Source organism: Pseudorca crassidens, chromosome 20, assembly GCF_039906515.1.
Source record: "Pseudorca crassidens isolate mPseCra1 chromosome 20, mPseCra1.hap1, whole genome shotgun sequence".
Lineage (NCBI taxonomy): Eukaryota > Metazoa > Chordata > Mammalia > Artiodactyla > Delphinidae > Pseudorca > Pseudorca crassidens.
The window spans coordinates 35,912,461-35,935,394 of NC_090315.1; the positions used below are offsets into that span (position 1 = coordinate 35,912,461).

The 22,934-nt window shown below is 44.1% G+C and overlaps 1 protein-coding gene across 1 annotated transcript; it reads right to left on the reverse strand.

Moving 5' to 3' along the window:
- Window positions 1-1,683: 1,683 nt before the first annotated feature.
- Window positions 1,684-13,986, reverse strand: CFAP20 (cilia and flagella associated protein 20). Its single transcript, XM_067719461.1, has 7 exons — window positions 13,836-13,986; window positions 13,612-13,734; window positions 4,938-5,017; window positions 4,114-4,225; window positions 3,088-3,276; window positions 2,622-2,732; window positions 1,684-2,111 (listed from the first exon to the last, which is right to left on the reverse strand). Exons 2-7 carry the CDS (start codon window positions 13,693-13,695, stop codon window positions 2,106-2,108), a joined length of 582 nt encoding a protein of 193 aa, XP_067575562.1. The 5' UTR covers window positions 13,696-13,734; window positions 13,836-13,986; the 3' UTR covers window positions 1,684-2,105.
- Window positions 13,987-22,934: the final 8,948 nt, after the last annotated feature.

Sequence of the window (22,934 nt, forward strand, 5' to 3'; positions counted from 1 at the left end):
CATAGTCTGACAAGTGCCGCGGGGTGAAAGGGGCTCTGTGTGGAGGAGAGTGCATTACTGTATTTCTCTGGACTTCCAGGAGCACTCCACTGATGTCCTGGCACGGGAGAGAGATGAAAAGTTAACCGGGCTTTCTCGCCTCCACAAAAGCATCTTTCATCCCACAACAGACTCCAGATTGGAGGGAAGATTTCACCACACAGTGGCCAGAGACAAGAAGCTCTGTTGAAGTCCCTGACCACCCAGCCCCACCCATTTCTGAGGACCCCTCTGTAACCCAGAAAGCTTGGGAGACAGACACACGGAGTCTAACAATGGGAATGCTAATGTGTTTCAGGATGGAGAAGTGGGCCAATATTCAGATGTGACTGGAGTTGGCCCTGAGAGAGCAGGCTGTCACCTGGGCTGATGGGTGCTCTGCGATGCTGAACGATGGTGACTCTCCAAGGAGAGGGGCAGCATCCACGGTGAAGGCGGCTCCAGTGCAGCTGTTAGCAGGAAGAGGAAGGCAAAGTCGTCTTGACTGAACCCACCTAAGTGCCAGGTCCTGACGACTGCGAGGGGAAATGAGAACTCAGTGAGTGCCTAAGGCAGCAGTGGAGCACCTTTCCCTCCAGCCCTCCCACCACTGCAGCCCTGCCCTCCTCAGAGATTCGGTCATGCTTACCCAGAGCACACTCTGGAGGATAAGGATGCGGGAGAACAGTGCTCCTTGTCACTTAACTTCTCAGGAGGCAGCAACAGTAATGACGAATTCAGCACTGTGTTTTTACCTCTAGTCAAAGTCAAAACAGCCAGTGCCCACAATTCCAGCCTCATCCTGTGGGATGAAACCAAATCCAGAGGGAATGTCGGGGAGAGCACAGTATCCAGGATGGCCTTTTGTTCTTTTTTGACTTTGAAATTCTTATCACATAAATATTACCTTTCAAAGAAATCGTCTATAGTACAAAAAAAGTACGTAAATGATACAACCATTCTCTCCAGAAGTAATCACTGTACAGTTCTTACGTGTCCTATGAGATCATCTAGGTGTACCTACATATGCTCTTATCCACCCCCAAATGGTTTTCCCTCCAGAAATATTACATACAGTAGAGTTGTATCATATAAGTGTTTAACTTTTGTAAATTTAACTATTTGTGCCAGGGTCATTTCACTAACCAAGCACATGCCCCAGAATAAGCGTGAGCAGGGAGAGTGGTGCAAGATTTCAGTTCTCTCAAGTGAGTCCAGTGTTTAAAGAAACATTTTTCCTTCAAGTCCCTAAATTCAAGGCAAGTACTTCATCTGGAGCTCAAATTGGGAGATGGTGATCTGTTCCAATGCTGAGGAACACTAGATGTGCTGATTGTTACAAAAGGGCAAGTGAGGCTCCAACAAGACACCTTCCTAAGGTGTTTAAGAGCAATCTGGAATATATGCCGTTTTGTCTAAAGCTCCACTTGGGACCCACCCCTCAGTAAGATGATTCCACTGGTGATACACTATTCAGTTGCTTTCCATTTAGTTTCTCTTGGAAGTTGTTCCAAATCAATTTCTATAGATGTCTTGTTCTTCAAGTGCTTATTGTAAGCTATTTCACAGCATGAATGTATGGGATGTTCTTTGGAAAGAGTTCTATTTTCATACCATAAAGAAAGAGAAATGTCACCATTAAAAAAGACACAAACTAAGAACAAATTTACAAACCAAGAATATAACATTTTATTCATTTCTGGATTATGAGTATTACACAGCATATACATATATTTAGATAATATATAAAACAAAGAACAAACCATAGGAAGAAATATTGGTCTGAAATTGCCTTTACGGGACATCTTTAATTCTGTAAGTTCATGGTAAATGTATCTCCCCACACACAGAGGCAGGCAGCAAGATAAACTCTGGCATTCATGTATCAAAGGACAGCTTATCCCCCACTGTACTTACAATGCATGGCACGGTCACTGGTAGCCACAACCAGGGACGCCAAGGAGTAGGTAAAAGAACTGCAGCACAGTGAACTAATATAAATATTTGTTTTTTGCATTGTCCTCCAGATAGTTTCCTTTTTAAACTAAGAGTCACATCCAGGGTCTATCCCTTGAGTGGCATTCCAGTTATTGCTGAAGGGGAAAGAAAAAAAAATAGAACAAAGGCATCAGTTTAAGTTATTAGAAAACAGACGGTCAGTGCCACTGACCCCCTACCTCTAGTGACACTCAAGGGGATGCTGGACTGTGGGGAGATGCATGTGTGTCACCAGTGGGCAGGCATGTAAGCACCCATCATCGTGTCAGAGGGGACAGATCGGCTGATAGTAATTTGGGGCTGATGAAGAGGTTCAGATGGAGATATTCTGCAAGGAAGGCCTGGGAGCAGGAAGCAGCAGGATGCCCCCCAGGAGAGACGGTATCACTTCATGGAGGTGAGACAGCAGTAACAGAGCATTTCATGGGATCATTCCTGATTCAGTGCTGGTGGTGGAAGACCTAAGATCTTATGATGTAAAAGTCCTCCATACTCCATGTCAACACAGAGAGGCTCTGCAGCTGAACTTGTAGAACAGAGCACTTTCCAGGGACACAGCTTCTACAACTCACTGTCTGGCCTTCCTCTGAGGAAAGCTGGCTTACCTTTGCCTTATTCTGAACTGGGAGATACAGTTTGAACTCTGCTGGCAGTTCGTCTTCTGAGTAGAGTCTGTCTGAGAAGTAAACCCGTCGGATGCGACAGTTTGCATGGATCTGTGGATGCAAGACTTAAAATAAGTCTCAAAATATGATAGTCTTTCCTCTTTTCCTGATGTTCCTTGAGCCCCCCACATGGTGCCGTCAAAGCTTCACCTCTGTGCCATCTCCTCAGCGTGGCTTAGGGGTAGATTTTGACAAGAGGGAGATTTTACTTGCTGTATTCTCCCACTGTATCTGAGCAGATTCCTGAGAAGGTCCTGGGCCTCTCTGAGGTGAAAGCCCCCTGGACAGTGACTTGGGAACTTTAGCCAGAAACCCGCACTGTTCTGTCACCTGGGTCACAAGCCAGTAACAAACAGAGCCTAGACCCCTCTCCCATTGGGGCTCCATCTGGAAAAGGAGCCAGTACCTGCACCCTGAGGGTCTCAATGTAATTTGTGCCATATGCCCGCCGAGTGAAGTCTGACAGGTTGAACTGAATCTGGTTCCAGCCATCATCCAGCCGCATGGGCATGGTACAGATGAAGGGTTTGACCCTGGTGGTGCTCTGGTAGTTACTTGCCCGAAACCGCCGACGCACATTCTTGTCATCTAGTACCTATGAAATATAGAGAAGAATCACATTAATTCCATCTTGGAAGAAGCAAACAACCTTGATAAGACGAGGACTTGAAACTCCCACAGCCTGGTTTCCCAAGGCTGAGACCCAAGGGAGAATAAACAAACCAGATATAGGTCACACTGGATGCAGACGGCCCGGAAGTAGCTAGTTTATCTTGTCTGTTGCCAAGACAACACCAGCTGCTTATGACATATGACACATGCATCAGGCCCCCAGACCATAGCATGATTCCATAAACATTCTTCCCTTTGAAAAATTAAAAAAGCTAGACTTGAGACCAACAATAGCCCAGTATTAAATAGTAACTTCCCAAATGGACACTACTCTAACCCTCAAGCTTTGAACTCTTGTAGCTATTGATTAGATTTTCTAGATGCTTACTGCTTCTTTTAAAACTTGGCATTAAACTTTGATTGATAATACCAAAATAATAATGCCATAATAATAATGCCATAATAATAATGGTTGCGGGCTTCCCTGGTGGTGCAGCAGTAGAGAGTCCGCCTGCCAATGCAGGGGACACGGGTTTGTGCCCCGGTCCGGGAAGATCCCACATGCCGCGGAGCGGCTGGGCCTGTGAGCCATGGACGCTTAGCCTGCGCGTCCGGAGCCTGTGCTCCGCAATGGGAGAGGCCACAACAGTGAGGCCCGCATACCGCAAAAAAAAGGGTTGCATCAAGTGTACAGCAGAGGCAGAAAAGAATACATACAAAAGGATAAAGATACTTTCCTGCGGCCACTTTTCTCCTATAAATTGACAGGACATCTCTTTGGTATAGCCAAGAGTGTAGAGATTCATGTGCACATACTTACCTGTACTTCAAAGGTAAAATATTTCTTCAGGTTTTTGATAATCATGACAAGGAAGGGAAGTTTAATTCCCAATGTTTTCTTTGGGTCTGCAGGACATGTGATATATGTGGTGCTGTAGAAAGAGGAAACACCAATAAACACACTACTTGCCTTTTCCTTTGTGGTATGCACAGCAATAACACTCAGTCCAAGAGGATAAATTGGAAGGCAGATCTAAAAGATCCAGATACGTCATCCAATGATCCCTCAACCCTTAAGTTAAGCTAATGTGTTAAAAAAAAGTGCTGGACTCTGAAACAAAAGTTTAACATAGCACTAGACATCAACAATAAAATATCTGAGAAACAAAGCCAGACCAGTGGATCTGCAAGTTCTTCCAGTGAAAAAAGATTTAATTCTGGTCTAAGAAACTATCAAATGATAGAAAACCAAAACTAAGACCATTATAACACTGAAAACTACCCTGGCCATCCACTGGATGATTACTGTAAACCCATACCTCCACATAAACACATCTGGGTTAAATATTAATAACTAAGACTTATACAGCACTGACTAAGTGCTAAGCAGGTTTTAAGTGTTTTATACACATTCACTTACTTAATCTTCACAATAATTCTACAAGGAAGATGTACTGTCATTATCCCTATTTCACAGGTGAGGAAACTAAAGCCTGGGGGATTAAATAACTTGCCCAAGGTGAGCTCTAAGTAGCAGAGCTGGATTCACACCAGGCAGTCTGACTCTGCAGTCCATGCTATTAACCCCTATGAATGTACTACCTCCTGGCATTCCATGTCTCTGGGAGAAGAGTGGCAACCTACCTGACATTTGTTCCTTCAATCTCTAGCACCAGGGACTGGATGTCATTATCGGTGATTCTTTTGATGTGGCCATTCCGTACCTACAAGGGATGAAATTAAACTGGTTAGTACTGAAATATCGACAAATAACTCTGTTAAGATTTTGAAGGCTGAATGGGACTATTTAAAGCAGCGGTCTCCAACCTCTTTGGCACCAGGGACCGGTTGTGTGGAAGACAATTTTTCCACGGACCGGGGTTGGGGGTAGAGTGGGATATGGTGGTTCAGGCGATAATGCCAGCGATGCAGAGCCGCAGATGAAGCCGCAGATGTAAGCCCCAGCTCGCCCGCCGCTTACCTCCTGCTGTGCGGCCCGGTTCCAAACAGGCAGCGGACCAGTACCGGTCCGCGGCCCAGGGGTTCGACACCCCTGATTTAAAGAAAACCACAGTAGCCCAAAGGGCATAACACAGAAGTTTGTGACACGATATCTGAAAGTAAGCCATGCTATTACCTCTGTACAGGGCCCAATCAACCACCACAGGAGTTGCAGGCAATTTGGCAATCTATAAATCAGGACAAATTTCTTCCCAAAGAAATCAACTCAATTTAGATCCAGCTAACGTTTACCAAGCATCTACTATACACTAGGAACATTCCTAACAACAACGAGCTCAGTCCTAACAACAACAACAAAAATCACAAGGTTGTTGGTGTTGCTTCCACTTTACAGACGTGGACACTGACACTCAGGGAGTGCAGACGACAGACCCTAAGTAAGAGGGGCAGGATTAACGCCAGGCTTTCCACTGCCCTCCACTGCCTCACATAGTTCTCTGGCCAGAAAGGTCAAGTGCTGAGTGTCACTGAGAGGGAGGGTAGCAACCAAAAACCGAACGTATTAGTACCCCAGGTTTACTTCTACTTCATGCTTCCTTGTCTTCTTTTCCCTAAGTTTCTACTTTTTCAAGTATGAATTCGAGTCCCATCTGTGCCGCACACAGAAGCCTTCTTTAGCATTTTCAGCCTACACTGACCTCTCTTCTCTCTGATTCATTTTTCTTGCTCATGTAGCCTAGACTACATAATTTAGCACTTCATCCTACATTGTTTTGCATTGTTTGCTGCATATGTAGGGGGAATATGATGGAGAGGAATCAATATTCGATACGGATTCCTCCTCTCAAAACATATTTAGGAAAGCACAATTATCTTCAAGCATTACATCCAAGCACCTTATATGGACAGAGCAGAGACATGCAAAGGCACTTCTGAGACAGGGCTGGACTGTTAGGGCTGAATGTATTAAAACATGAAAAAGATCAACCAGGTTTAGAACCTGATGCATCAGAATGACAAGCATGTGGTTTTTTACTAGGTATAGTGAAAACGGCTGCCTGTGCTGTCATATTCAACAACTCATCATGTGGCTTTCCATGAGACTTGCATATGGGGAGAGAATACAGCGTTGAGTCTGATAGTTGTATTGTTCAACACAATTATTAATAACATGGCATTCTGTCTTTAGACATCAGTCTCTGCGTGCTCTGTTCCTGTTAATTTGATCCACTTGTGGTGTGCTTGGTATTCCCCAGGTAACATCTGATATCACTGCCCATCTTTTTCTGCCAGATGCAACTGAGTCTTGTCTCCTCAAAAAAGTATAAGCTGAAGGGTAAGGACCAAGTATTAAACATCATTTATATGTTCTATAGTGCTTAGTAGTCTGCTAGGCATAAACTAAGCATTCAAATATTTGCTGACTTCTGGAATCTGTCATCCTAAGAGTTGGCACATATGAAGAGATTCAAGGAGGATTTTTCAAAAATTCCTGGCCACCATGGGCTATTATGGGAAGCCAGAGATCCTAAGGTATATCACGCTAGTGAGGTTACTAGCATAAAGAATGACTTCCCACAAATCATCCTTTGGTACCCACTGTCAGAGACAGAATGCTGAGTGGATGGGCCCCAGATCTCTGCCAGTGTAGCATTTCTGGATTCTCAAGTCACAAACATCACATTGAAGTGCTTCTCAAACAAAGCTGGCGACATCCAATGCCCTCCTGCTTTGAATTCTGGGCCTCTTTCCAAGGGAGATTAAAAGCACAAAGACTTGGATCACAAAGACTTGTAGCACATGCCAACACTGCCCACCTCATTCCCCACATAAATGCTCCCAAAGTGGCAATATTCCTCCTCTATTTGCTAGCCCACAGCTGCTGTGGAAAATCAGGCAGACTTCTTGGTAAAGGAGGAATTCATCAAGAAATTTTTCCATATAATATGTTGCAGGCAGACTGATAAGAGCTGACAGTATCCCAACAAGATGCAAATACTAATTATATAACATACCACTAATTATTCTCTATAACTTCATTCTTTCTTAAAAAGGTACCGAATGCAACAAACCAAACAGATGGTTAAATTGAAAGGATTAAGTAATTAGGGTCCAAAGACTACTATTGTTAAAAGGCAACACGTTGCAATTTAGCCAACATTGTAAGTGGGACCTCAGATCTTACATCCTGGAAGGTCTCTCTGACTACAGTCAGAGAGATGTAAGCCTCCCTCAGCTCCAGAAAACCCAGCCAGGTTTCACAGGGAGGAAATGTTAAGGACGTTTGCCTTCTGCCCATCTCAAAGTTTATAGCACTCCAGTAAATGTGACTACTCAGGTCTTTACAGAAGAAAACAATGCCTTACACTGCACACAGAAGCCAACAGACTAAAAGCCAAAACAGACTCTGTGTATTCTTTCACTTCTGTCCCAGGGGCAAACTAACTTTCAGTTGGACTGTCAGTAACTTCTTAAGAGAAATTCCTTTCACAACACATAAACTACCACACGCACAAACTTAATTCTTACAAAATTAATTAACATAGCCCGTAAAACACGAGAACCCAGAGGGGGAAAAGGCAGCTTTTTCGAAGGAATGCCCAACAGTCTCTCTAGAGTTTTAACCTGCTTAGTGGCGAGAACAGTCTAAATAGAGCTTTGCCCAAGGAGAAAGTTCAGTCCTCAAAGAAGAAAAGTATTCTCATATCACAAGCTGCCAGAGCTTTAAAATCAAATTAAGGTGATTTCTTAGTGAATTATGATTTTTCTTCTTTATTAAGTTCAAAGGGCTGTAAATACAAATTCACTGGAAGAAGAGTGGAGTGGGGCCAGGGGTGCAATTAACCAGAGATATGGGTGGGAAACGTCCCCAAACTTCTCTCTAGGCTCTAAAACTACGATCAAAGGAGAAAGAGAGGTGGACAATTTGGGGCAAGGCCTCCCAACCACTCTGGCAATCTGGCTGTCACTGCCTTAAGTTGTAAAGGTCTTCCAGGAAGCAAGCCCCTCCCCAGTCCAGCTTCTGACAAACATGTATAACAAGACACATGGACTCAGAAAGTATCAACTTCCTTTCCTTAGCTTCTTCCAGTTCAGAGGCCACTAGGCAGGCCTGGCTTTGAAATGAAGATAAAATGAACTGGTCAGCATTTATTGCACATGGTGGAAGTAGGTTTTATTTTACTTCCCTCTCTAAATTAGAAAGTGCCTATTGTTTTTGACTTGCTAATTTTTTTATTTCATGACACATTCCTGTAGTGTGGCCTATGAGTGTTTTATTCCTCCAAAATAATGATAATAAATAAAGCCAATCTTACATTTTTTAATTTCATGATCTCCTCCCCTCCCCCACCCCCGGGCCCCAACTATGAGGTGGAGGTACTTTAGAAGCTTCAGAACCCAGGCTACTGGCAATTAACAATCAGAATGGTTCTCAGCCTCTGCAGGCACCAAGAAGGGAACCTTCAAGCCCTTTTTTGCAATCACTCTCCCAGGCTTTCCATGGTTGCTGGGACAACTAATAAAGAACACTGATTTTTTCCCCCCCAATGTAAGCCCCAGGGAGGAGAGTCAAAGCTGAGCGGGGAAAATACTACTGGGATAGGGAGGAAGCTGGCCAATGCTCTATATTTCGTCAAGTGCTTTAAAAATAACACGAGTTGTATCCGTTCCCCACTCCCACCTTTCTTTTTTGTGGCTCCACCCACTTATCCTGGCAGACAGCTGAGCCCTCAGCCATCTGGCATCCTAGTCTTAATGACACATGTTCCAATTTACATTAAGCCTTTAGAGCTGTCCATTTCAGCAGGAAAGTTTCTGCCCTGAGCTAGGGGCTGGGCTCTAAGTCAGAAAACAGGCAGAGGGAGACCTCTGTGGGGAGAGCTGGGCATAGCTCTGTCTCAAGCCCTGGGCCTTGTAGGCTCCAGTGGAGTAAAGGCTTCTCTTCCTTTGCGGCATGTAACAGGGACTATCCAAACAGCAGACAGGCAACTTTGGACATTTACAAACAACCCTTTAGTAAGGACAATTATATGTATTGCTAACCAGTCTCTTCCTAAGAATGCCTTGAAAGGGCAAGTGTAACTAAAACCCAGGCCTTTGCCCAATTATAGTAAAAGCTATTTTTTGGAAAAATGAATAACATCCCCAGATTGACCCAGGGATAATCTGAAAAAAAAACAGTTTTAGTACTTTCATGTCCAAATGCTCTCAATTCTACTACTAGAAATTTAACATGTACCAACAAGGTTTGCTAATTAAAAGTTAGGGTGTGGGAACTTTTTTTCTGGAGAGAGACTTTGTTCATTTTTAAAATTAGGAACTGGGAATGGGAATCTAATATTTTCCAGCAACAGCCACAAAAACTCTGGTTCTAATATTTCGTTTGGGAATGGGAAGGATCAGCAGCAGAGAAAGACAAGGTGAGCAGAAAGAAAGAGAAGCTTGTATGAGTTAACAATCTCATGTAGTAGATTTTTAGGGTATTACCAGTAAAGTCTGAAAGTTACATGTTTTACACAGGCATAAGTGGGAAAAGAACTTCCTGGTATTTTCTTTACAAACCGGAAGTAATGTTTACATTAAACATAAAAAGTCCTTTAATAATGTAGTATTTGCTGATCCCAGAAGTTAAGGGAGCATTAAGAAATCCCTAATTTCTGCTAAACTCTTGGTTTGAAAAATTACAAAGGTCTCTATCAGGAAGCTTACTGTCCAGCCAGGAATACAGATCTTGAGAAGCTAATTTCAAGTATGATGAGAAGGAAGTAGAGGTTCTATAAGTGGATATAAATTAACTTAACCTGAGGAGGTACCTTTGAGCTGAGACCTAGAGACTAATGAAGAAGGGGTAGGAGTGGGTCCCAGGAGAGGGGCCGGCAAGTACAAAAGCCTAAAGCAGGAGAGAACAGACTTCTTTCAGTTCAGTAGGAGGTCAATACTAGAAGGGGGATCCTGGGGGACATCAGCCTGGAGAACTAGTTAAGCAGGTACCAGACCACAGTCTGTGTGGCCTTAGAGCCATGTTAAAGTTTTGGATAGGGAAAGCCATGGTACACTGACTAAATTATTCTCATTTCAGAAGTCTGGAGTTACTGTACTTCCTATTCCTAGGCATCTGAATATTGGGCTCAGTTATAAATTTTTCACTTACTCTTGAGCAAATGCCTCAGTTCCCTGCCCTATTTAATAATGTGTGCCATAACTGTTGCTAAGCATTTATATACATCTTCATTTAATCTCCATAACCATGAGAAGGAGGTGGATTACAAGATGAGAGAACTGAGTAGTTGAGTACTTGCTCAAGGTTACACAGCACAGGACATATGACAGAGCCAGGACGCAAATCCAAGGTGTCTGACCACACTCTGGCACTGGAGTTTCAAGGTAAGATACTATTCTTCCCCCTAAGGAACCTGTAGTCTAGTGGGAGATATACAATAAATAGGCAACTGCCATTCAGCGTGATGTAGAGCGCCACAGGAGCACACAGGAGACATAAACATTATTACATTGGGAACTTAAGTTAAGCTGAGATTTGAAGGATGAGATGGGGGGAGGGGCTGAGAACTTCAGAGTGTCAGATAAATGCAGGTATTGCAAATGTAGCCACACCCCCAAAATGAATTTGCAAATTAACTGTTATTATGAATATGGCATTCACTCCTCATATTCATAAGGAGACACAGAGCCTAAATGAAGCCAAACCTAAGTTTTCAAAGACTGCTCTTCACCGTAAACAAATAACAGAAATTCTCTCTCCATAAACTCAGGAAGGAGAATAGTAAAGTTTTGTGAAATCAAAATATGTAACAACTAAAAACAGGCACTTATAGCCAATATGTACCTACTAGCAGAGGGTAGGGTCATTTCTAGATAAATGTGGACAGTCCTTCCCTCCCTCCATCAAACTTTGCCCTTATTACAACTTTGCCTTATTCGGAATCATGGGAGTGGGGAAAATGTCTTCTCTTCCCTAACTTTGTATCTCCCCAAATCTATACAATGCCTGTCACTTTGCTGTTGCTCAATAAATCTTTGATAAGAATATCAGTTCCCAGTGTTTCCCCTTCTGGACTGGATTCCCAACACTTTCTGAGGACTTTATAATACAGCTGAGTAAAGGAACACATACACCAAAGCCTATGGATCTGGCCCCAAACTTTCCTTTCTTCCTCCCTTTCCTTCTCTTGCCTCAAGGGGGAAAAGTTCACAGATAAACACTTTTCAATCTAGTCCAAATAAGAAGAGTAGAAACATATAATTTATTTTTACTATTATGAGAATTTTGCTTAAAATGAGTGTTCCTCTAAAGGTTTTCTTTGCCAAAATGTCTGCTTAATTTACTCCATGTAACCCTGCCAGTCGATCTTCTAACAATGTTTTCACACAGGTTTATGTTATTAGGATACCATCCGACCTCTAGTGGCGTTGTTAAGGGACACAGTGCACCATGGTTACTCTGCTTTTATATTCCGTGTGCAAACATGTTGACTACTCAAAAAGCTGCATTTGAAAAATAAAACACACTACAAAAGATCAAGCCCAGAAGGGTTAAAATGGGGCAACTCTGAGAAAAGTTTCACCTGATAGAAATGCTGAGGCCTCTCTACCACTGGAATTCTTTGTGTTGGTAAGTTCTCTGACCTGCTCTGAAAACCTCTCCTCCTAGATCAAGCCCCATTCTCTATATCAATTGCCTCATATTGACACTTTGGTTACAATCCCAAATTCAACTGGCATACAATCCACTCTCTCCTTGCCTTTGGACAGTCCAAAATTAAGTCAAGCCACAGCTGAGAAGCCATCATCTTTACAAAGTTCCCAGGTACACTCATTCCGGGTTCTCTTTGTAGAGGTACAATTTCAGAGTTTAAAGTGTTTTTTATTCCAATGTGAACAAAACCATGGAACTGAAAAACTCAGTAAAATGTAGGAAAACAGTTAAGGAACTGCTCTCTTGGGTAATAAGTAACTCTTGGCATTAGCTCTAGTTTGTGGACAGAATCACTGTGAAAGAGGAGAGCTGGTCAGATTTCTCACACATGCATAAGGCCAAACTCATTACATTCAGATCTTTCAACTATCTTATAAAAATGACATTGTGAACACACCATCCCCAAAGCTGCTCTCAGAAAGCAGAATTCCCTAGAGGCAACAGGCAGAAGGCTGTCCATGTTCTCTCCTAATCTCTATGTGGCCCCAAACCTTCATCTGTGGATAAGGGAAGACAGGGAATTGTTCTGAGATGATATCCAAAATTCTTTGCCTCATTACCAATGAACTGCTTATTTAGATTATCCTACATTCTTCTCTATAAAAACAGCATTCAACACACCACCTCTCTCCATTGTCCCCGAAGGAGTGCAGTACTAAGGTTATACCCTAAATCACCTGTCTTCCAATGTACAGTGCTTTATATTAACTTATATTCAAAAAAGGTACGGATGACTGGGAATTTGCATGAGAAAGGAAATATCAAAGTAATTAAATGCAGACCAACTCATAGATTGCTAGGCACACATGCCCCCAATCAACATCTCCAAAAAGTGGACAGGGTCACCATCTCCCAGAGTCAGTGAAAGTCATCATCTAGTGGATGCCTGAATAAAGATGGTGAGGCTTGTACCTGGCGTTCAGCTTGTTAACCCAGACAACACTTTATCACCATTTTGCAATCTCTCTGATGGAGATCAGCCACTGAAGGCAGAGTACAGACCCCAAGTCACAGTGAGTGTGGAGCAGGTGCCAAAGGCCACCGAATTCCGGCTTGGCTGGGATCAGTGGGAGGAAGGGAGCAAATGAATGAAACCCAAACATAACTGAGTTCTGGCTGTGCCTCTATAAGGGGGCCTGGAACAAAGGCTCTGTGTCTAGTGCCCAGCACAGTGCCTGGCACAACACAGGATATCAGTAAATATTTGTGAAATCAGTGAACAGCGGTTCCTTTCATCTGCGCGTTCCATTCCACAGCGGTTCCTTTCATCTGCGCGTTCCCGAAGCAACCTCACGTGAGTTTACGCTTTTCATGCCGTGAGACGTGCACTATCGACCCCACCATATAGATGCGGAAACCGAGGCTGAGGAACCGACTGGCCCAGTGAAGTCTGCCGCGAGGGGCAACTGTCCTAACCACACTACTGCCGCAGGACACTTAAACCCCAGGCACGCCCACCCCACAATGCAGCCCCCGCGGCTTACACGACGCCCCCACCTCGCGCCTCAGTCACGCCAGGCTGGGGACAGGAGACAGCAGAGACCGCCCGGCCTCCCCCAGGCGCCAGTTCGACACAACTAGCCGCTACCCCGGGCCCAGCCCCGGGCCCCCGCCCCGCCGCCGCCGCCCCCAGCCCCTGACCTTTTTGTCCCAGATTTGCAGGGGCTTGCTGCCAATGCTGTAGAGGATAGAAAGGAAGCCGCTCTGGAACGTGTTCTTGAACATCTCGCCCGCGGCCTTCTCCTCAGCCGCGCCGAAGACGACCTAAATATTGGCACCAAGTGGCGAAGGGAAAACAGGGAGCTGGCCCTAGTCCGAAGAAAGGACGCTGCGCTCCTGACCTCCCGATCGGTAGCCACAGACAGCTGGACTTGGACACGCGACGCTGCGTCCGTGAACTTCAGCTCCCGTAAAAACTAAGCCACCTCAACACGGAAACCACAGCAACTGCCGCCCGCACCGTTCTCCCCTCCTTAAATGGAGGCGGTGGCCGCCCGCCGCCTGCGATGGATCCCTCCGCCCCCTGAGAGCGCTGAGCCCAATCCCGCCACAGGGCTCACAGACTTCCTGTTCCTTCCGCTTAAGCCCCGCCCTAGTTCCGCCTCCTCGTGAAAAGAACTCCTTTGCCAAGGGACTATTTTTCCATCGTGGTCCCATAGCTGCTTTTAGAAAGCGGAAGGAGACAGGATTATAGAATATGTCGTTAGAAGCTACGTAGTGTCATGGAAACCTGGCGGGGGTGGGGTCAAAGCGCGTGAAGGCCAGGCCCCGCCCCCTAAGGGGCTAGGAGGAGTTACAAAGGCAAAAGAAAAGTGAGGAAAGGCACGGAAGGTGGCTCGGATAAGCTTACCTGGTGTCCTGAGAATGACAGATAAATACTTGTTGGCCGAGTACTGGATAAGGTTAAAGCAGCTAACCAGTATTGCGCACTAACTGTGCTAAATGCCTTATAGGCATCTGCTTTAATTATTGACAGGATCGTTATGTTATGAATACTCCACATAACTTGTGGGATGAAGTCAAAGCAATACTTGGAGGAAAATTTATCGCCTTAAATGCATGATTAGAAAACAAGGCTTGAACATTAGGATAAAAGCAGAAATTAATGCAATTAAAATAAAGTTGAGGGCTTCCCTGGTGGCGCAGTGGTTGAGAGTCCGCCTGCTGATGCAGGGGACACAGGTTCATGCCCCGGTCCGGGAAGATCCCACATGCCGCGGAGCGGCTGGGCCTGTGAGCCATGGACACCGAGCCTGCGCGTCCGGAGCCTGTGCTCCGCAACGGGAGAGGCCACAACAGTGAGAGGCCAGCGTACCGCAAAAAAAAAAAAAGTTGAGTTGGTTGAGTTGGATCAACAGCTGTTTTTTTTTAAAAAATCAATTAATTCTTAGAATTTTTTAAAATAAATTTATTTTTATTTTTGGCTGAGTTGGGTCTTCATTGCTTCTCACGGGCTTTCTCTAGTTGCGGCAAGCAGGGGCTAATCTTGTTCGTCCCGGTGCACGGACTTCTGCTTGTGGTGGCTTCTCCTGTTGTGGAGCACAGGCTGTAGGCGCACAGGCTCACTAGCTGTGGCACATGGGCTCAGTAGTTGTGGCTCATAGGCTCTAGAGCACAGGCTCAGTAGTTGTGGCACACAGTCTTAGTTGCTCCGTGGCAATGTGGGATCTTCCCAGATCAGGGCTCGAACCCACGTCTCCTGCGTTGGCAGGCAGATTCCTAACCACTGTGCCACCAGGGAAGCCCTAGAACATTTTTAAAAAGACATAAAATAAGCTATGGTATTTCAAGTGTGGAAGAAATCCCAAATGTTGGAAACCAGTCACTCACTGAGCACTTACCTGGATATTACTCTGTGTTCAGACCTGTGTTGGGTATTGTGGCTGACAGAAAAGGAGTTTGCAGCTAACTTCACTGTAACAACTAATGTCATCATTGTAATAACTAATAATTCCTAACATCAATTGAGCATTTATTTTGTGTCAGGCGTATAATAGAGTGCCTTAGCCTTTATTAAATCATTTAATCCTCATGGCAATGCCGTGAATAGTCCAACCAGAATTTCCAGACAGAAGGAAAAATATGGATCTTATTACAGCAGAAAGTCAAAAATGTTTATACAAAGCTGTTATTTTTGGATGATTTCTGAGGACTCTGTATAATTCAGGTCAGTGAACAATTTATCCCTTAAGGTTATTAAATTTTTCAAAATATCCTAGGGGGAAACACAATTACTGTACAGTAGATTTTCATGTGCACCTGAGTCTATTGCAGGATTTTTTAATTCTGCTCTCTTGAACGCAGACAACACCAAATGCTGGTTAGAATGTGGAACCACAGGAACAGGAATTCATTGCTGGCGGGAATGCAAATTGTACAGTCACTTTGGAAGACAGCTTGGAGATTTATTACAAAACTAAATATACTCTTATAGGATTCAGCAACGCCACTCCTTGGTATTTACCCAAAGGAGTTGAAAACTTATGTCCATATCAACACCAGTACACAGATGTTTATAGCGGATTTAGTCAAAGTTGCCAAAACTTGTAAGTGACCAAGACATCCTTCAGTAGGTGAACAGCTAAATAAACTGGTACACCCAGACAGTGGAACATTATTCAGCACTAAAAAAGAAAATGAGCTATCGAGCCATGAAAAAACATGGAGGAAACTTAAATGCATGTTACTAAGTGAGAGAAGCCAATACAAAAAGGCTATATACTGTATGATTTCTACTATATGACATTCTAGAAAAGGCATGGAGTCAATAAAAAGATCAGTGCTTTCCAGGGGTAGGGGGGTGGGGAACGATGAATAGAGCACAGAGGATTTTTAGGGCAGTGAAAACATTCTGTATGATACTATAATGATGGATACATGTCACTATACATTTGTCCAAATCCATGGAATGTAAAACACAAAGAGTGAACTCTAATATAAACTATGGACTTTGGGTGATTATTATGTGTCAGTGTAGGCTCATTAATTATAACAAATGTACCACTCTAGTGGGGGATGTTGATAATGGGGGCCATGCATGTGTGGGGGCAGGAAATATATAGAAAATGTGTACCTTCCCCTCAATTTTACTGTGAACCTAAAACTGCTCCAAAAATAAGGTCTTAATTTAAAAACAACCACCTTAGAAATATCTTCAAGACCTTGAGGTAGACAAAGATTTCTTAAATAGGACACAAAATGTACTAACATAAAAGAAAATATTGATAAATTGAATGTCATTAAAATTTTAAAAGTCTGTTAATTAAAAGACAAGATTAAGAAAGTGAAAAGGCATACCACAATCTGGGAGGATGTATGTGCAATACATACACCAGACAAAAAAAAATCTTTTATCCAGAATATATAAAGAACTCCCACAAATTAATAAGAAAAAGACAGAAAACCCAATTTTGAAAAACAAAAGAAAATATTCAAATGACCAATAAGCATATGGAAAGATGCTCACCATATCTTGTCATCAGGAAAATGCAAATTTAAATCATGAGACACTGCTGTAGATCAACCAGAATGGCTAAAATTAAAAGGACTGACAATACCCGCTTATAGGGAGGATGTGGAGCAACTGGAACATTCATACCTTTTTTTAAAAAAATAAATTTATTTAATTAATTAATTTATTTCTGGCTGTGTTGGGTCTTTGTTGCTGCATGTGGGCTTCCTCTGGTTGCTGCAAGCAGGGGTTACTCTTCGTTGCAGTGAGTGGGCTTCTCATTGCAGTGGCTTCTCTTGTTGTGGAGCAGGGGCTCTAGGCACGCGGACTTCAATTGTTGCGGCATACAGTCTCAGTAGTTGTGGTGTGTAGGCTCAGTAGTTGTGGCGCACGGGCTTAGTCGCTCCGTGGCATGTGGTATCTTCCCGGACCAGGGATCGAACCCGTGTCCCCTGCATTGGCAGGCGGATCCTCAACCACTGCACCACCAGGGAAGCCAACATTCATACCTTCTTGATGGAAGTATAAACTGGTTCAGCCACTTTGGAAAACTATTTGATAATGTCTACTGAATCTAGACATATATATACTCTGTGACTGAGAAATTCTAATGCTGGGTACCAAACAGAAATGCTTGCTTATGTCCATAAAATACATGTACAGAAATGTTCTTAGCAATGTCATTTATAATAGCCCTAAACTAGAAACAACTCAAATGTCCATCAACAATAGATGGGGACTTTCCGGGTGGTGCAGTGGTTAAGAATCCACCTGCCAATGCAGGGGACACGGGTTCGACCCCTGGTCTGGGAAGATCCCACATGCTGCAGAGCAACTAAGCCCGTGCGCCACAACTACTGAGCCTGCGCTCTACAGCCCGCGAGCCACAACTACTGAAGCCTGCGCACTCTAGGGCCCGCGTGCTGCAACTACTGAGCCTGCGTGCTGCAACTACAGAAGGCTGAGCACCTAGAGCCCATACTCCGCAACAAGAGAAGCCACCGCACTGCAACGAAGAATAGCCCCTGCGTGACACAACTAGAGAGAGCCCGCGCACAAAGACCCACTGCAGCCAAAAAAAAAAAAAAAAGAAGGGGCTTAGTTTGTTAACCTGCAGTTTGGTTAGAACCATTGCAGAAGCAGCAAGGAATTCTGTCCCCGGCCCAGAATCTCTGACCATGAACGAATCACAGTCCTGAGTTTAGATAGAATATCTCACCTTGGTGGGATAAGTGTCAGAATACACACAGAGACTATGGGAAGTGAATCAAATTCATAATATCAGTAATCCATGTCAAACAGAGGAATAAGTTTGATTATTGTGATATTTTGTTATTTAAGATATTTGAAATAGTTAACTCATTTAGAGGATTAGAGGATATGGTACTTTGAATTTAATTTGAAATGCTTAAAGGAATTTGAAATTAGGTCTGCAATTTTAGTTTTAAAATGCTAAGAAAATTTAACTAAGTTTGTAAACAACGTTTGATTGATTAAATCTATGAGTTTAGACTTCGATATGTTAGTATTTGAATGCTTAGGAAGATTTCAGCGGATTTTAGGCCTTTCATATTAGCTATTGGAAGTGTTTGTGCAAATCAGACCGATTAAATACGTGGTTTACTTTGAAATTGTCTAAGGAAACTAGATTAAGTATGTGAGCAATGTTTATGGTTTCACCCATTAAGTTTTGAATTAATTGAGTATCAAAGATTAACCAAAATAAATGTTCAAATTTACATACAAAACCAACCAGTTTGTAGTTATAACAAGATTTGTAGCCACAAGACAAAATAGGTTTTTAAACATACAGCTTTTTCCTTTTTTTTATATAAATAAATTTATTTATTTATTCATTTATGGCTGCTTTGGGTCTTCGTTGCTGCGTGCAGGTTTTCTCTAGTTGCAGTGAGCGGGGGCTACTCTTTGTTGCGGTGCATGGGTTTCTCAATGCGGTGGCTTCTCGTTGCAGAGCACGGGCTCTAGGCGCACAGGCCAAGTAGTTGTGGCTCAAGGGCTTAGTTGGTCCACGGCATGTGGGATCTTCCTGGACCAGTGCTCGAAGCCGTGTCCCCTGCATTGGCAGGCAGATTCTTAACCACTGTGCCACCAGGGAAATCCCAAAATGTACAGCTTTAATAACTAAGATATTATATAAAACACCCAGAACTCCAAGAATCCCTTTTAGAGCACAAAAGCCCTGGTTACTTGCTAAAATCCAGTGGACAGCACCTGTTTATGTCAGTCTGAGACCAGAAACTCCAAGCCCCTGGTCACTAAAGGACACAAGGGCCTTGCCACACACTGTAAGGCAGAGATTATTCTTCACCCCTCCCTGCTGATGGAAATGGGGAGATATAGGAATGAGGTGAGGGGTTGTGCCTAGAGAATCACCCCTTATCTGGGAGCAAAGATGGAAGACTGCCCAAATGACTGGGGTGCTCAGCTAGCAGATGGAGGACTGCTGAATCCCAGCTCAGTGGTTATATCCAAAGACATCGTTAAAAGAGCCAGTGGCGGGCAGATGAAGCTCCTGCTAATCTGAGAGTGAAGTTCAAAGGGGACTGTGTTGGGACCCTGCATGTTATTGTTATTTTTTAAAATTTATTTTTAAACTTAAATACAGGAAAATGTACTCTTTTTGGTATAGTTTTTTTTTTTTATAAATTTATTTATTTATTATTTATTTTTGGCTGTGTTGGGTCTTCATTGATGCACTCCGGCTTTCTATAGTTGCAGCGAGCAGGGGCTACTCTTTGCCGTGGTGTGAGGGCTTCTCATTGCGGTGGCTTCTCTTGTTGCAGAGCACGGGCTCTAGGTGCTTGGGCTTCAGTAGTTGTGGCACACGGGCTCAGTAGTTGTGGCACTCAGGCTCAGTAGTTGTGGCTCGCGGGCTCTAGAGTGCAGCATCAGTAGTTGTGGCGCACGGGCTTAGTTGCTCTGCAGCATGTGGGATCTTCCCAGACCAGGGCTCGAACCCATGTTCCCTACATTGGCAGGCGGATTCTTAACCACTGCGCCACTAGGGAAGTCCCTTTGGTATAGTTTTGAGAAAGGTACCAAGTCATATAACCACTGCCACATTTAGGATACAGAACAGCTCCATCACCCCCAAATTCCCTTATGCTATCCCTTTGTAGTCAAACCCCCCACCCCCCAACCTTAACCCTTGACAACTACGGGTCTGTTCTCCATCCCCACAGCTTTGCCTTTTCCTGAATGTCATATAAATAGAATCATCCAGCCTTTTGAGACTGGCTTCTTCACTTAGCACAATGCACTTGAGATGCACGTTATTTTAAAAGTCTGTAGAATATTCTGCAAAGAGTTGCTCATCCATTCCAACACCCAGACCATTCAGGCCAGGGATATTTTAAAACATTTACCAGCCCTCTGCATGGTTACTTTTGAAGGCATCCCCATAGCATTTCAAACATTGAAAGGCAGCCATTTTTCATATTTAAGATAACTTTTTTTCCCTGTAATTTTTTTGGAATTCTCAGTTCACAGGATCGGAGAGACATTTACTTACATTTATTAAATTTTTATTTTGCAACTTTCTTATGTTAGAGCCAACACCCTTTTTTCAAGTCTCAACTATTCTGTAGGTCCCTGGAAAGCTCATAGACCTTGGACACCATGCCCCAAGTGCCTGTCAGAGCCCCACAAGAATTCCATAGCTAAAGGCATCATGGTGCCAACCTACACCAGTGAGAGAAAGCAATGGAAGACTACTTTCTCTGAATTTCAACAATGCCCTTGCTAAAAAAAGGAAGAAAGAAAAAAAGCATATGGCACAGTAATTCTTTTTTTGAAAAGATTTTATCTCACAAACATACAGACTGTGTAAGAATGTATGTGCAAATTTGTTCATTGCAACAATACTGGTAAGCATCTATCCATAAGGGATTGCTTCAACTGTGGTACATTACACAATGGAATGCTATACAGCCATGAAAAGGGGTGTGAGGTAGATCTATACATGATAACAGTAAAATTTTCCCAACTAAGTGAAAGCACAAGTTGCAGAAAAAGAATGTAAAATCTGACTACCTGTCAAATAAAAATCATTATAATTTTAAAATGTTAGTAAATGCATAGAAAATAGTCGAAAAATACATGCCAAATTTAACTGTGGTTTCCTCCAAGGCAGGGAAGAGTTTTTGGATGTGTGGGTATGTGGTTAGGGTGAGGCTGTCATTATTTACTTTTATGTAACATTTGAATTTTTTGCCATGAACATATATATTACTTTGGTAATCAAGAAAAGTCAATAAATATTACTTTAGACAATCCCAATACAAGCAGGACTACTGAAAGACGTGATTGATGTTCTGAATTTCCAAGCACGTTGTGGATGAGCTTCAGACTGTTCTTGGTTTAGTGGGTTCCTTGTCTCCTTCTCTCAAGGCCAAAACAACCTAAGCAAAAACTCTTCCTTCACCTACTACCTACAACTGAGCACTCTCCTACCCAACAATTATCATCCACAAAACCCAAGTTTATCTTGGTTGAGAGGTTTTTGGAAAATAAGACTTTCCCACTGGTTGAGAAGGGAAATTGGATAAAGCTAGCGTTTCAGTTCTGCATGGCATCTAAAGAACTCCCAAGCCAGTCGACCGTGTATGTGCTCTGAAGAGACCCTCCCTGTCGGGGAAGGCCCTCGAACGCCAGTGGGTCAACATGGTGATAACATGCTATGTAGATTGACACACACATATGAAGTACCACGTTCCTAAGAGTTTCAGGGACATGCTCATTAAAACAAGGTATTGAGATGCTGTCTCAGACACGTGGGAGACCAAAAGAAGTTTACAGAGCCTTGGGTCAAAAAGGGCCTCATGAGAGAGACCGCTTGAGAATACGAGGCTGGTGATGGAGCTGGAAAGGACCAAGTCCATACGTTCGGTGTCCTGTCACCTGGTTGGGGGCCTGCAGGCCCTCACTCGCTGGTGTCTGGGGGCAGGCACAGTCTTGAGCTCCCACACCTGAGGAATGGCTTGGATACAACAGGAGCTGGTCCAAGGGACACTGACGCCATGGTGGCCCTGAGGGACCTCTTTGCTTTCCCCCTATAATTGCTTCAAAAACTGTGAGCGTCCACACCTGGGTTCCCATAGTCACCTGTTCAGGACAAGCAGCAGAGAAGACAGGAGAAGGGATGTTGGGCAGACCAGTGGCTTTTGTGGAGAACTAGCGGGTGCCCCGTCTAGCTGCCCAGGTGTCGGGTCTGCCCGCCGCTTCTGCTTTACAGGCGGTGGGAGGACGCAGGCCTCAGCCAGACACAAGGCTGGGCAGCCACCAGGTTGTTGCTTTCACCTCCCCGTGGCACAGCTGTCCTGGGAGAGGACTGAGGGTGCCAGGGAATCTCATTTGTAAAACAGGTTTCGTTTTCTCACTTAACAGACACACCTGGTGCTTCTATTCCACCTTCTTTCACCTGTGAGTGGGCTGCTTCTCCTCCCATTCACGGGAGCTTCGGGATAATCTGAACCCCAGACCCAACCCCTTCCCCTGCCTCAGGGCAGCAGACTCAACCAGCCTCCAAGGTAAGATGCTTTTTCGGAAGGGGGCGTGGCGGGGTGGTGAGCAGTATTGGGAGGTGGAATGGAACACGGTGATGCGCAAAGGGAAAGCAAAGAATGGGCTAAGGCAGCTTCCTGAGTTCACTAGAGGTGACATTTACCTACCACGTAAATGTCTGGTTGACTCACCTGCTTTGGAAGGAGGGGTCCAGGGAGACGGACGCGTTCAAGGCGAGGCCGAGGCCTGGCTTTCCTGGCTCGCCAAGTCTGCTGGAATCACCTGCGGTCTCCCACTGCCAGGACTGGTTCACATACCTCTTCAACTTCTCATGTCTGTCAAGAGCGTGCTGGAAATGGCCCTCCTCACCTCTGGGACTGGCCCTCTTCCCTCTGGCTAGAACCTGGCTCAAATGCCCTTCTCTCTCTCCGTCCTCTGTGGCCACAGGTCTCGTTAAATGGCCCCTTCCGCACTGAAAACTCTCCATACA

What these genes read in the sequence shown, in the direction of transcription:
- CFAP20 (XM_067719461.1), bottom strand. Translation starts at nt 13,695, where the DNA reads ATGTTCAAGAACACGTTCCAGAGCGGCTTCCTTTCTATCCTCTACAGC. An exon ending in ATTTTACCTTTGAAGTACAG is followed by an intron (nt 3,277 to 4,113) that starts GTAAGTATGTGC and finishes TATATTTCATAG; the next exon opens with GTACTAGATGACAAGAATGT. An exon ending in TTGAGACCCTCAGGGTGCAG is followed by an intron (nt 2,733 to 3,087) that starts GTACTGGCTCCT and finishes TTGCATCCACAG; the next exon opens with ATCCATGCAAACTGTCGCAT.